General features: G+C 40.4%; 1 protein-coding gene across 8 annotated transcripts in view; it reads left to right on the forward strand.

The window, feature by feature from the left end:
• The window catches only part of HENMT1 (HEN methyltransferase 1), a 72,562-nt gene that overhangs the window by 5,629 nt on the left and 54,689 nt on the right, over positions 1-12,244 (forward strand). For 3 of the 8 annotated variants that reach the window (XR_012160357.1, XM_073356838.1, XM_073356835.1), the window contains exons 1-5: positions 3,636-3,760; positions 5,162-5,291; positions 7,685-7,797; positions 10,957-11,091; positions 11,607-11,789. Coding sequence is in view for 5 of the 8 variants with exons in the window: in XM_073356838.1 (XP_073212939.1) it covers positions 5,175-5,291; positions 7,685-7,797; positions 10,957-11,091; positions 11,607-11,789 (548 nt within the window). In the remaining 3 variants the exon portion in view is untranslated. Of the gene's footprint in view, positions 1-3,633; positions 3,761-5,161; positions 5,292-7,684; positions 7,798-10,956; positions 11,092-11,606; positions 11,790-12,244 lie in introns of those variants that run through there. The other 5 variants (XR_012160356.1, XR_012160358.1, XM_073356837.1 and 2 more) reach the window with 5 other exon arrangements.

Here is a 12,244-nt window from a genome sequence, read left to right on the forward strand (position 1 = left end):
TGGTTAGTCTCTAAGGTGCCACAAGTACTCCTTTTCTTTTTTTGTTTTCTTGTGATGACTTTTGTTTTGTAGGGGAGAAGTGACCTCAAAATTAGTAATTGTGGAGAAGGCCCCCTTTACAAAAATATCATTTTAGGTGTGTGGGTTCACTTTTCCCCTCTTCACAAATGCTATACTGACTCTTATATCCAGTGATGATTCTACCAGGCTATAATGAATCAAAACAGGAAATACAGAACCTTTGATCCAAATAATTCAAAGTGTTTTACAAATATTAATAAAATCTCACAGTACCTCTTTTGAGTTTCACAGCTAAATATGAGGTGGAACAGCTTATTTAGCATAAAAGACAAAAACACCCTATCACCTGTGGGCAAACACTTTTCACAAAATGATCCCTCCATATCTGACCTCTCAGTCCTTGTCCTCAAGGCAATCCTGCACTACTAGGGTTGCCAACTGTCTAATCACACAAACCCAAACACCCTTGCCTTGCCCCGTCATGCCCTTTCCTGAGGTCCTACCTCTGCCCCACCCCTTCTCTGAGGCCCCGCCCCTGCTCACTCCATCTCCCCTCCCTCTGTCACTTGCTCTCCTCCACCCTCATTCACTTTCACCAGGCCGGAACAGAGGGTTGGGGGGCGAGAGGGGGTGCAGGCTCTGGGCTGGGGTTGAGGGGTTTGGAGTGTGGGAGGGGGCTCTGGGCTGAGTCTGGGGAAGGGGGTTGGAGTGCAGGTGGGAGTGTGGGGTGCAAGCTCTGGATGGAGTTTGGGTGCTGGAAGGGGCTCAGGGCTGGGGCAGGGGTTTGGGATGCGGGAGGGGGTGAGAGGTGCGGGCTCCAGCTGGGCGACACTTACTTCAGGTGGCTCCCGGGTGGTGGTGCAGTGGGGCTATGGCAGGCTCCCTGCCTGCCCTGGCCCTACGCCACTCCTGGAAGCAGTCGGTATGTCCCTACGGCCCCGGGGGGGAGGAATGGGACAGGACGGGACGGGATGGGGTCTCCGCGCACTGCCCCTGCCACTCTCATTGGCTGCAGTTCCCGACCAATGGGAGCTGCGGAGTCAGTGCTCTGGGTGGGGGCAGCACGTAGAGCCTCCCTGACCCCCCCATGCCCAGGGGTCGCAGGGACGTGCCAGACACTTCCGGGAGTGGCGTGGGGGCAGGGCAGGCGGGGAGCCTGCCTTAGCCTTGCCACGTCGCCGGACTTTTAGCGGCCTAAAGTCTCCCGGGTTGGCTTCAGCAGCCTCTGGGAGATGGAGGCTGATTCCGGGAGATTCCTAACGAAACCGGGAGGGTTGGCAACCCTATGCACAACACCTTCAAACAATTAGCGTGGGAGCTTAAATTAATCATTTTGCTACACATTAACAATATTGGTCTTAATAAATACCTTGGATTTGTGGTTTGTTACAACAACCCGTAACCCACTTACCTGTCTTTTTTGGCCTGTCTGCAGAGATGTAACAGGGCACTTCCCTTAGAATATATGTTAACTACTTATGCTAAACAATCTGTTCCACCTCCTATTTTGCTGTGACACTTTGAGTACTTTCCCAGGCCTGAAAAAGAGTTCCATGCATCTCAAAAACTTGTCTCTTTCACCAGTAGAAGTTGGTCCAATAGATTTCCTCACCCACCTTATCTCAGTTATTTACAAGACATGCAGGAACTATTAACAACCTAAAAATGTGATATCCAAAAACTTTAAAAGTATGGACAGGGTCCCAACATTACTGACAACTGTATTAAAAGATGTCTGTTCTAACTTCAAAACCGTTTTATAATGAAATAAGTAATTGATGGTCAAGCCATTTCCTGGGGATTGGTGACTAGACAGGAAGTCCCTGTGTGGATCTGAGCCTTGGTGACTGGCCCGTAATCCCAATGCATTTCTACAACAACCGACCTATTAAAAAACACTATTTTTAATTTTTGAATTAAAAATTCATACAAATTTTAACTTAGATTTTGTTTAAAAATGGACAAGTATATGTTAAAAGGATGCCATTAATTAAATAATCACACTTCTGTCTGAGGGCTGTTTAAAACCTACTATGGTTAAAAGTAATACAAAAATTACTACAACTAAAAGATATTACAAGGAAAAACATTTTCTCTATTGTTTTCAGTTTGCGTATTTGACAGCACTTTGGCCCTGATCTTACAAGAAGAACTATGCAGTCAGAGTAAACAAATGCAAAGGTCCAACCCCGAAAAGGATCTTGCAGGATCCAGGTCCTTTACATGTCATCATTTTAATCAAAGTCAGTTTTCACTGTTTGTCCAGGTTTTTCATATAGCAACAGGAGAGAAAAGTTTTTAAAACAGAAAAAACAGTAAAATAAAATTCCCAGGATGCTTGAGCAGGTGTCTGACCTGAAACTAAGTTTAATTTGTATTTGGATGTTGACTAGAATTCAAGCTGATGCTGTTCCTAAAATCTCTCTCTCTCTCTCTATCTCACACATACACAAAGTCTGCAAAATCTCACTGTTGTAGTTCATACTATGAAAAAGTTTGAATACCAGATGTAAATAAATAGACTTTGCTAGTAGTAATTGCATTAATCCCAAGATGCTGTTTCCATTCTTACACCACTTTTTCACTTGCTCATAACTAGAGTCCTGCGTGGATACAAAATTTGTATCCACATCTGATTCATGATACGCAAAAATGGTCCACGGATATAAACCAGATGTCTGCAGATTTGCAGGACTCTAGATACAAAATTTGTATCTGCATCTGATTCGCAGGTCACAAAAATGGTCCATGGATATCTGCATCCACTGGTGCATGTATCCATAGATACAAAGAAGGTATCTGCAGATTTGCAAGTCTCTGCTCATAACTTCTAAAAAAAAAAAAATCTTTTGGGGCTGAAACTTTCCAGACTGAAAAACAGATTTTGCTGAAAAAAAGTTTGAGCAAAATAGGCTCTGCTATTTTTATGTGATAAGTTAATTCTTGCTCTTTTCCCATGAATTCTAAAGTAAAATGTTGTGGCCATATAAGTAAAAAATGGCTGAAGCAAGAAACTTCAAACATGGCTTATTTTACAGTCCTTAGTGAAGGAGACAGATCTGAGACCTGGCTCCAACAGAGAGAAGAAGCCTGACTCTGGTTTTGGCTGAGTAATAGACCTAGTCTTTTAGGAGCTCATCAGCACCTGAGTGGTGACTTGGATTTGATAACTCATTCTTTCATTGCCAAATAAATCCCATGGTACTAGGCCTTACAAGTCCAGAATCTTTTAATCATGGGGCTGTGTTGAAGAAAGTGACAGCTGCTCAGTCGCTGTGCATTGGTGATCCTCCCTGACCTGCAGTAGGACTGCTTAATTCTTTTCACTCTTCCCCCAGAGGGGAAAACCCTAATGTAAAGGAAATATGCAGGGTAAGGCTGGGACAGAAAGGACTGGGAGATGAGCCAGGCAGAGACAGAGGGTGGCTTTGGCTGGGGGTGGTCAAGGTGAGGAAGAGCGGGGAACAGACCAGTGCTGGGGGCTAGGGAGAGACGAAGGGGCCCGGGGCATACCGAAAGCCTGGAGGGGGATTAGAGCAGAGCCGATGTGGGGTAGCCAAGCCGAGGGGAGGAGGGAACTGGGTGTTCCGTGGGACGCAGAGGGGCGGGGCGTTCCGCTCTCTGCCACTTGCTAACCGTCCTCGCGTGAGCGGCTCCTCTAGAGCCCCTCGCTCTCTGCCTTCGTCCCCGCGCGGCCACGGGTCCTGTGAGGCATCTTACTCCGGCAGGGCGACCACAGGTATCCGTCAGTGGGGGGAGGAGAGGCTCCTGGGGCTGAGGCAGCGTGAAGAGCCCTAGGGTTTAGGAGTGGGGGCAGGGGTCGGTGCCGGGGGAGGATCTGGAGCTCAGCGAATGAGGTGTAGGCAAGGGCCCGAGGGTGCAGGGGCTGCAGAATGAGGTGGGGGCGTATCCTAGTATTTGGGGGGTGTTGTGAGTGCAGACTGAGGGGTGGGAGCCCAGGAATTTGGGGCTCCAGAGGAAGATGTGACATGAGTGGGGTTTTTTATTCCAAATTCAGTAGTTGGTGATACCACCAAAAACAGTCCTGTATTTCGCTTGGAATGGCTGGAAGATGCCCTATTGCCAAGCCTGGGCATTGGCCCTGGAGCCTGGCCCACGGCACAAAGAGCTGTATTTCCCTTCATTTCTCGTATTTCTTGAGAGAGATCCTAAATCACATTTCTTTCAGTGATGAGACAGCCCTAGAAGGCTTTGAAGGCCATGCAAAGGCAAAATTGTCAGTAGCCTTGTCACAAACATGTTTGATAGCAATTCTTTCTAATTAGACCTGCCAGGGACCTGTTCACCACAGATGCAAACTATGAGCATTGAACTAGAAAGACACCTATTCAAAAGACTTTGCACTGCCTAGCTTACCCTATTCCTGCTGACTTCATTCATAATTTATCATGCTATTAATATTATGAAACCCTTGTTTTTAGGTTTAGGAGGATATTTCTTTCCAAACATTTTTTTGTTCAAGGATGTAACTTAAGTAATGGGGGAAATGCAGAGATTGAAAGTGCAGTAATGATTATCTTTCCAGCGAGACATTGCATTTTATTAGCAATGTAATGTAAAATTTTACTGCAGGCACTGATTATATGCCTCTAATTTGTAATAAATCTAAAGCTAAGGGCTGACTGAACCTTTCATGTTATATAGGAACATTAATCACAAAAAACATTTCCTGTTATTTGCCACTTTACATAAAGTATATTGAGCCAAACAAATACACAAACAGTAAATATAAAACAAAGCAGTTGCAATAGCAAAGGTATGAAAATGATATTTTAGGTAATTTTTTTTTGCAATTGGTTGAAAAATTAGCCGACCCGGCTACAGTGGATTGTGCTTGACACCTTTTCCTTCTTGCTCCCCCCATTTGGATGGACAAAGATAAGCTGTTGGGAAATGACTGATTTGTATTATGACTATGTAAAGGGTATTTTCATTGTCAAATATGGTGAAAGGGGTATAAAGCCTCATTTTGTTCCCATTGACATCAGTAAGAATTTTGTCACTGACTTAATATGAAAACAGGATCACATCTATATTATGAATTAAATACCACAGAGAACAATAAACTGACAAAATTTGTTGTGAAAATATTTCAGAAAACTTTATTTTTAATTTTTAGTGTGGACAGTGTGATGGATACAAATCTTCAAAAGGATGATCTCAGAGGAACAATTAAGTTCATACCTCCCCTGTACAAACAACGTTACCAGTTCATTAAAGATTTAGTGATTAAATACAAACCTAAGAAGGTTGGTATGTTTGTTTTTTCAGAGCTTACATTTTAAAAGATACAGTAAATGCTTGCACAAGACATCTAGAAACAGGAAATACCAGTGTTGTCTGACTTACAATGCCAAGAACCGGCACTTCAGGGAGTTTTGTTAAAGCTGAGTTACCTTGGCAAACTATTCTTGACAGCCATGTTTGGCTTTTTCCAGGCTCATATAACTAGTCAACTGAAGAAAAAACACTGGAACTCAAGTGTTTTTTGGGGCTTAAAACACACAAATAAAAGTATGTTTGCCTCTTGCTGGGCAGTGGGTGATTTTCTGAACATTTTATTGTTTTCTTTTTAGAGGAAAAATATATTTGAAAAGACTCTTTGAAGGGCTTAGTCCGAGCTCCTTCCCCTAAAGGTTTGTCTTCACTGCAATGTTAGCTTGAACCAACTCAGGTTTTGCCCCTAACCCAACTCCTGTCCACACGTAACTCAAACTAGAGATTTTTAAGTGGTGCTTTAAACTCAAGGTAGCTTGTGGGGTTGAAACTCAAGTGCTGCTGATGCTTGCTAGTAATGCTGTGGGGATGCAGCAGCTCAAGTTACAACAACACAGAAGCAGTTAAACCAATCACTCTGCCTATATGTCTACTGTGCAATTGGAAACATGACTCCCAAAGTGGGTAGAAAGACACACACTAGCTTTGCTCAAGCTAGCACGCTAAAAAAAAAATGTGATGGATGTTGCAGCACACATGGCAGCTTAGGGTAGCCACCTGAGTCCAAGCTCCTCCAAGCTTGAATGGTTAGCCTGAGCTGCCACCCATGCTGCAATGGCCATACTGCTATTTTAAGCATGCTAGCATGCTTAAATCTCCTTGCATTGGGAGGCACATTGCCAGCTGCAGTGTAGATGTACCCTGTGCTCCTAATCAAAATTATGCAATGTGTAACTTTGTACAGTGTTGCTTAGCGGAGTGGTTGTTCTCACTTAAGCTAACTGTTGCAATGAAGACAAGCCCTAGACATCTTTCAGTCTCTCTGTTTTGTAGTGCCAATATAGTGCCAGGCTCCTCTCTCTCAGCCAAGCAAAAATGCACACTTACACAAAAGAAAGACATTAAAAATCTGGGATAGTGTTAGTATGCAATCATCTGCGCAAAAATAAAAGAGAATCCTGTTTTTTTTCCACTGGAAATTGAAGATGCCAAGGCACTTACTGTTTTAAAAAGATTTGAAGATGAAAAATGAAAAGTGCTAACCTTTTTAATTTTCTAAATTTTGAAATAAAAAAAGTGTAGGGATCTAGGGTTAATCTCCATGTTCTCCCCAACATTGGGTCTCTGTGACACAGGTTTTAATGTCTCAGGGAATATGTGAGCTTTTGGCAGTTGTATAATGACATTTGTGTTTCTTATGTATTCACATTACCAATAGCTAATTTATTGCTTTATAAAGCACTTTTCTGTTCCACTGTATGAGATCATGACATTTTGATCTGGTTTTGAACAGGATCTGTTCAGTAGCTCTGTTGCATCTGTATCTATAAAACTTTAATGCTTCTGGCTTGGCAATACAAAATTTTATTTATTTATTTATTTATTTGATAAATTAATTTAGTGTAAAAACTGGAGTTCTCTGTTCATCAACAGGTCAGATTTAGCCTGAGTAGAAACAGTTTAGGCTTCCCCACATCAGCTGAGCTTCAGTGGGCTTCAATCCTGATCTGAACGGAGTATTGGGTGTAGAGTGTTGTTTAGTTTGCATGCTCATCCTGTCCTTGAGATTACAGTGGATGCCCCCCCCCCCCAAAAAAAAAAAAAAAAAAAGCTGGATAAAGCCTACTAATTCATTGTTGATAGGGCCCTGCCTAGCTATCTGGATGGTGCTGGGCAGGTTCTTGACTTTATGCATTGTGAGTAATCCCAGTGAAAAAAATGGAGCTATTCATTGAGAAGAGTTGAGCATGTGCGGTGGTGCGGGAACCATTTTTATAGTGGGGCTACTGAAGGCTGAAACCATATATTTGGGTTGTTATTACTACTTCAGGACAGGGGGTGCAGCAGCACCCCCAGTTGCAGCACCTATGAGCATGTGTGTAAGTCTTTGCTGGCTCAGGATCTAAACTATTGCATGTGAGTGAACCCTTATGCTCATGTGGAGCCCTATTAACTGCATAAAGGCCAACCTGTGTAGAACCGCTTGCAGGACTGGGGCCTAAATGTCCTTCTTTGTAAAGAATCTTTTCAATTCATGTACCGCTTGTAAAACTAAATTATAAAATTTCATAGAAATGCCATGCATTTAATTCCTATTTCATAAAAAGTTTGTTTAATATCAATGCAGAACATATTTTGTGAGTCACACAAATAACTTAAGAATATGGGGTATTAAGATGCCATTGTTTTCAAACCTACTTTATAGGTTGCAGACTTGGGATGTGCTGACTGTACACTACTCTGGATGCTGAAATTCTGCAAATGCATTGAGGTGCTAGCCGGGCTAGATATCAGGGAAAATGTGATGAAGGAGAAAATGTAAGATGCTTTTTGCATTATTTTTCTTAATAATTCAGTATTTGGTTCCGCCTAACAGCATGTTGCAGCGGTAGTTGTGAAGAGATTCAGCATAAAGATAATGTAAAGTTGAGAACTATTTGGTATGTAAAGATTGAGTATATTGGGAATTGGTATGGTGGTTTTGTAAAACTACTGGTATGCCACATGCTGTTGTTGGCATCAAATCTGTTTGTTTTTATGTGGCACCCATCACTACGGTTAGCTGAGCACTTCCCAAAATTGACAGTTGCATAAGTTATATTTTGCTCTCTTTTCCTTCCAATCAATATGGATTAGACTTTGTTGTTTTTGTTTTTATTGTGGGAAGGTGAGGTTAGAGAATTGGGTTTTGTATTTTGCTGAGAAGGCACTGGGGTTTGTGGTTATGTGAGCTCTTTCAGGACTGAGTTCCAAATTTATGCACCGGTTGGTGAAAAAGCTCTGTTTCCTGAACAGAGAAGTTGAAGTTGAAAGTACCATTGCTCCAGTGATAGCTGCAGGATATAGATTGTACCACACACAAGTTTTCGTGGTGGTTGTTATTTACCTGGGGTGAAGGAGCTTTATATTTATTTTTTTATTACTGTATATGTTGTTTTATAATGTATAAACAAAATGTTTAAAAGGAAATTTACAAATGTCTTCAATAACCAATTTATTTTAGTTATTTTGTTTTGAAAGGAGGTTAATATGCATTCATAGTAACTTTCTTATTGGAAATTATAAGGATTTTTTTAAATTTTGGTTTGGTTTTTGTAAGCATCTCAGTTTGCTATGTTTCTGGAACTCTATTGCTATCAGAGCTGACAATAGCATCTCTTATCTTCAAAGATATCTGGCAGCAAAGTTGGATTTTTGCAACCTTGGAGGACTATTGCTGAAGTCCAATTCCTCCTTCCGGACAATAAGAGGCACTTCGTAGATTCCAAAAACACACCACATACTTTCATTTTTCAATTACTGGGTTCTGCCTATGTCCAGGTCAAACTGCCTTTGATGAAGGGAAGAAATCACAAGCTTTTTTTGGCCATTTTTTTTTAATGTCACATCAATTCACAAGAAATATGACAGGTTAACACAGAAAGAACTTCAAAGACAGTATATTAGTTGGAAACAAAGCTAGCTTCCTTCCCCCACACTTGAATAGGTTTGGTGTGAACTTTATCACCAATCAGGAGAGTACAGTGCTGTAGTCTTCTCTTCAAGGTTGAGATTTGGCCCAGGGGTCCTCTTCTGCAGTATACATGGTGAAAGACCCTTTAAGGTCAGGCCCATAAAAGAGCTCAGATTTTTTTTTTAATTTTTATTCTGTATCAGTTCTTAGTTGAGGCTTTATTACAGTCAAGGTTTCAGGCTCCAAATTTAACTTAAATGTTACTTTTTCTGTGTAGTTGTGAAGCTGAGGGTTCATCTGCCATTTTTTCCTGTATCAGTCAACTACTGCAGCAACCAGTGCCCATTTGTCAAATCCCCATTGTTCTGTGCAGTCCACACAGGACATTTTGGTTATGTTTTAATCTTTTTAATATCTCCAGGCTTCAGTGATTGGGTTATAAGGAACAATGTATGTAGAATCTTCATAATTTCAAAAGAAAAACAAAGTATAAATAAGTTTTGGGTTTAAAATCATTGAGGCGAAACATCTAAGCTGATTTTTTTTCCAGTCGGGGACTTATTGTTGGTCTCTCAGATTTTAAACATTATCATAATTTAAAGATGGAGCCTCAGCCTGTGTGCTTATTTATAGATTTCAATTAACTTTAGTCTTTACATAGTAGGTTTTTCTTTTGTTTGCTTCCTTTAAGACTTGGGTGTCTATTGACATACTCAGAAGATTATTGATTTATTGATATTTTTCTATGTAAGGGACCACAGTGATTCCCATCTTAAGCAACTATCCAGGAGAACCTCAAAAATCATCTCCTGGATGATTAAATTAAATTTAATCTTAAGTCTTAATTAAAGACTTCAGAACTGTACTGAAAACTGTTTTGTCTGTTAAGAGGTACTTATCCTCGGTAAAAAGTTAACTTTAATGTTTTTTAGGAAGATTGAGTCATATTAATTGTTCAGCACCAAACAATTACAAATGCGTACTTATTCTTTTGTCTTGCATGTTCCTGTACCTGTTTGTTGCTGAACATGCTCAACTCCCATTGAAATAAACAGGAGTTAAGCATGTACAGCTTCTTACAGGAGGCCCTTATTAAGGACAGACTAAGGACAAGAATCTTGTCCCAACCAGATTCTTCTTGTATTGTGTTGCAAATTGAGTGAGGTTCCAATTTACTCAGTACTTAAAAAAACCTCAGAGTAGTCACTTTGATTTTATTAAATAATTTGTTAGAGCATAACAGAAAGGTACATTGTCAAGTCTCAGAGTAACAGCCGTGTTAGTCTGTATTCGCAAAAAGAAAAGGAGTACTTGTGGCACCTTAGAGACTAACCAATTTATTTGAGCATAAGCTTTCGTGAGCTACAGCTCACTTCATCGGATGCATACTGTGGAAACTGCAGAAACTAATATCACTTTAGATAAGCTATTACCAGCAGGAGAGTGGGGTGGGAGGAGGTATTGTTTCATGGTCTCTGTGTATATAATGTCTTCTGCAGTTTCCACAGTATGCTTCCGATGAAGTGAGCTGTAGCTCACGAAAGCTTATGCTCAGATAAATTGGTTATTGTCAAGTCTGTGAGAACTGCTTTTTGCAGCCTGATGATTAGCTTGACCTATTTGTCTGGTTCTAATTTTGCTTACAACTTGGCATATTTTATACAGGAATTGTTTACAGTTTCATTTTTTTAATTTCCTCTTTTTCACAGACAGACTTATTTTTAGCATATTTACAAACTTTCCAATAACTCTCCAACTGTATGATCAAACATCTGTTATTTACTTACTGTATTTTGCTAACCTAAATATCTGGTACTTGTTGGGGTTAGTGAAGAATATTGCTAACAATATTTATTCTTATTTAACAATTCTTGAGGTAATAATTTCTAGCAAGCTGGCATTTTTCTCCTCTTAGCACAACTACATAGCAATGGGTACACTTGCTCACAAAGCCAAGCTAATAGGCTATATAAGGATATAGAGTTTTTAGGTCAACAGTTGTTTAATTTTGAATGTTTTCCTAGGCATATGTTGTCTCCCCTTCCTGCTGATTACCTGCAACCAAGTGAAAGATCTCTAACTGTGACCCTGCATCATGGCTCAGTTGCTCATAAAGATTCTTGCATGCTTGGTTTTGACTTGGTAACATGCATTGAATTGTGAGTATTAAGCTTATGTTCTCCAATTTTTCTTATCAAACACATTGTAAATATAAATATTCATAGAGCAGAATTCCATGTTTCATTCTGTTTTTCCTTTGCATCGTACTTTGTAATGTGGCAAGACTCATTGAGGTCAGGAGGGTTGAAATTAGAGTTCAAAGCCTTTACTCTTAGCAAACTTGTTCAATCCTGTACATTTAACACTTTCATAATTCAAATGGAAGATTAGCGGGATGTGGCTGACCTTTCTAATGTGTGAAGGTAATCATATTTGGAACTTTGGGCAATGTGTGTCGATGGAAGCGTGAAAAAAAGTATGAAAGAGGGAGAGATTGTGAAAAATAGTAAAGAATCCCCTTGGACAACTTATATTTATTCTATTTGCAGCAGTGGTGTAATTTTAACCACATGACTGAAATATTAGGACATACATAGTTTAGTTGAATTGATTGTAGAGAAAGTCAAAAGACCCTGTAAGACTTCAAGGACCCATGTAATCCTATCTTTTTCAGAATAGAGCACCTGGAAGCAGCAGAACTGGAAAAGTTTCCAGAAGTGGTATTTGGTTTTATGGCTCCAGCCATGATTGTAATCAGCACTCCAAACTCAGAATTTAATCCTTTGCTCCCAGGAGTGACACTGTTCAGACATTCAGACCATAAATTTGAATGGGACCAAACACAATTTCAGAGTTGGTGAGTTTGCTAGTTACTGTACATTACATTATTTGTACTCAAAACAGTAAAAAGCAATGGTAGAGATTTACTTTTTAAATACAGTTTATGTGTGAAGGTGGTTGTTTGTATGTATAATCTCTGTCTGGTTCTGTGATTGTTTCTGCCTGCCGTATAATTAATTTTGTTGGGTGTAAACCAATTAAGGTGGTGGGATATAATTGGTTAGATAATCATGTTACAGTAAAATGATTGGTTAAGGTATAACTAATCAGAACTCAAGTTTTACTATATAGTCTTTAGTCAATCAGGAATGGGGGGGAATTAGAATCATGTTTTGCTAAGGTAGGGAATGGGAACAAGGTCACAGGCAAGGCTCTGTGGCGTCAGAGCTAGGAAGGGGGACACTGAGGAAGGAAACTGGAATAATTTCTTGCTGGAAGTTCACCCCAATAAACATTGAATTGTTTGCACCT

The sequence above is a fragment of the Lepidochelys kempii genome, chromosome 8, assembly GCF_965140265.1.
Source record: "Lepidochelys kempii isolate rLepKem1 chromosome 8, rLepKem1.hap2, whole genome shotgun sequence".
Classification (NCBI taxonomy): domain Eukaryota; kingdom Metazoa; phylum Chordata; order Testudines; family Cheloniidae; genus Lepidochelys; species Lepidochelys kempii.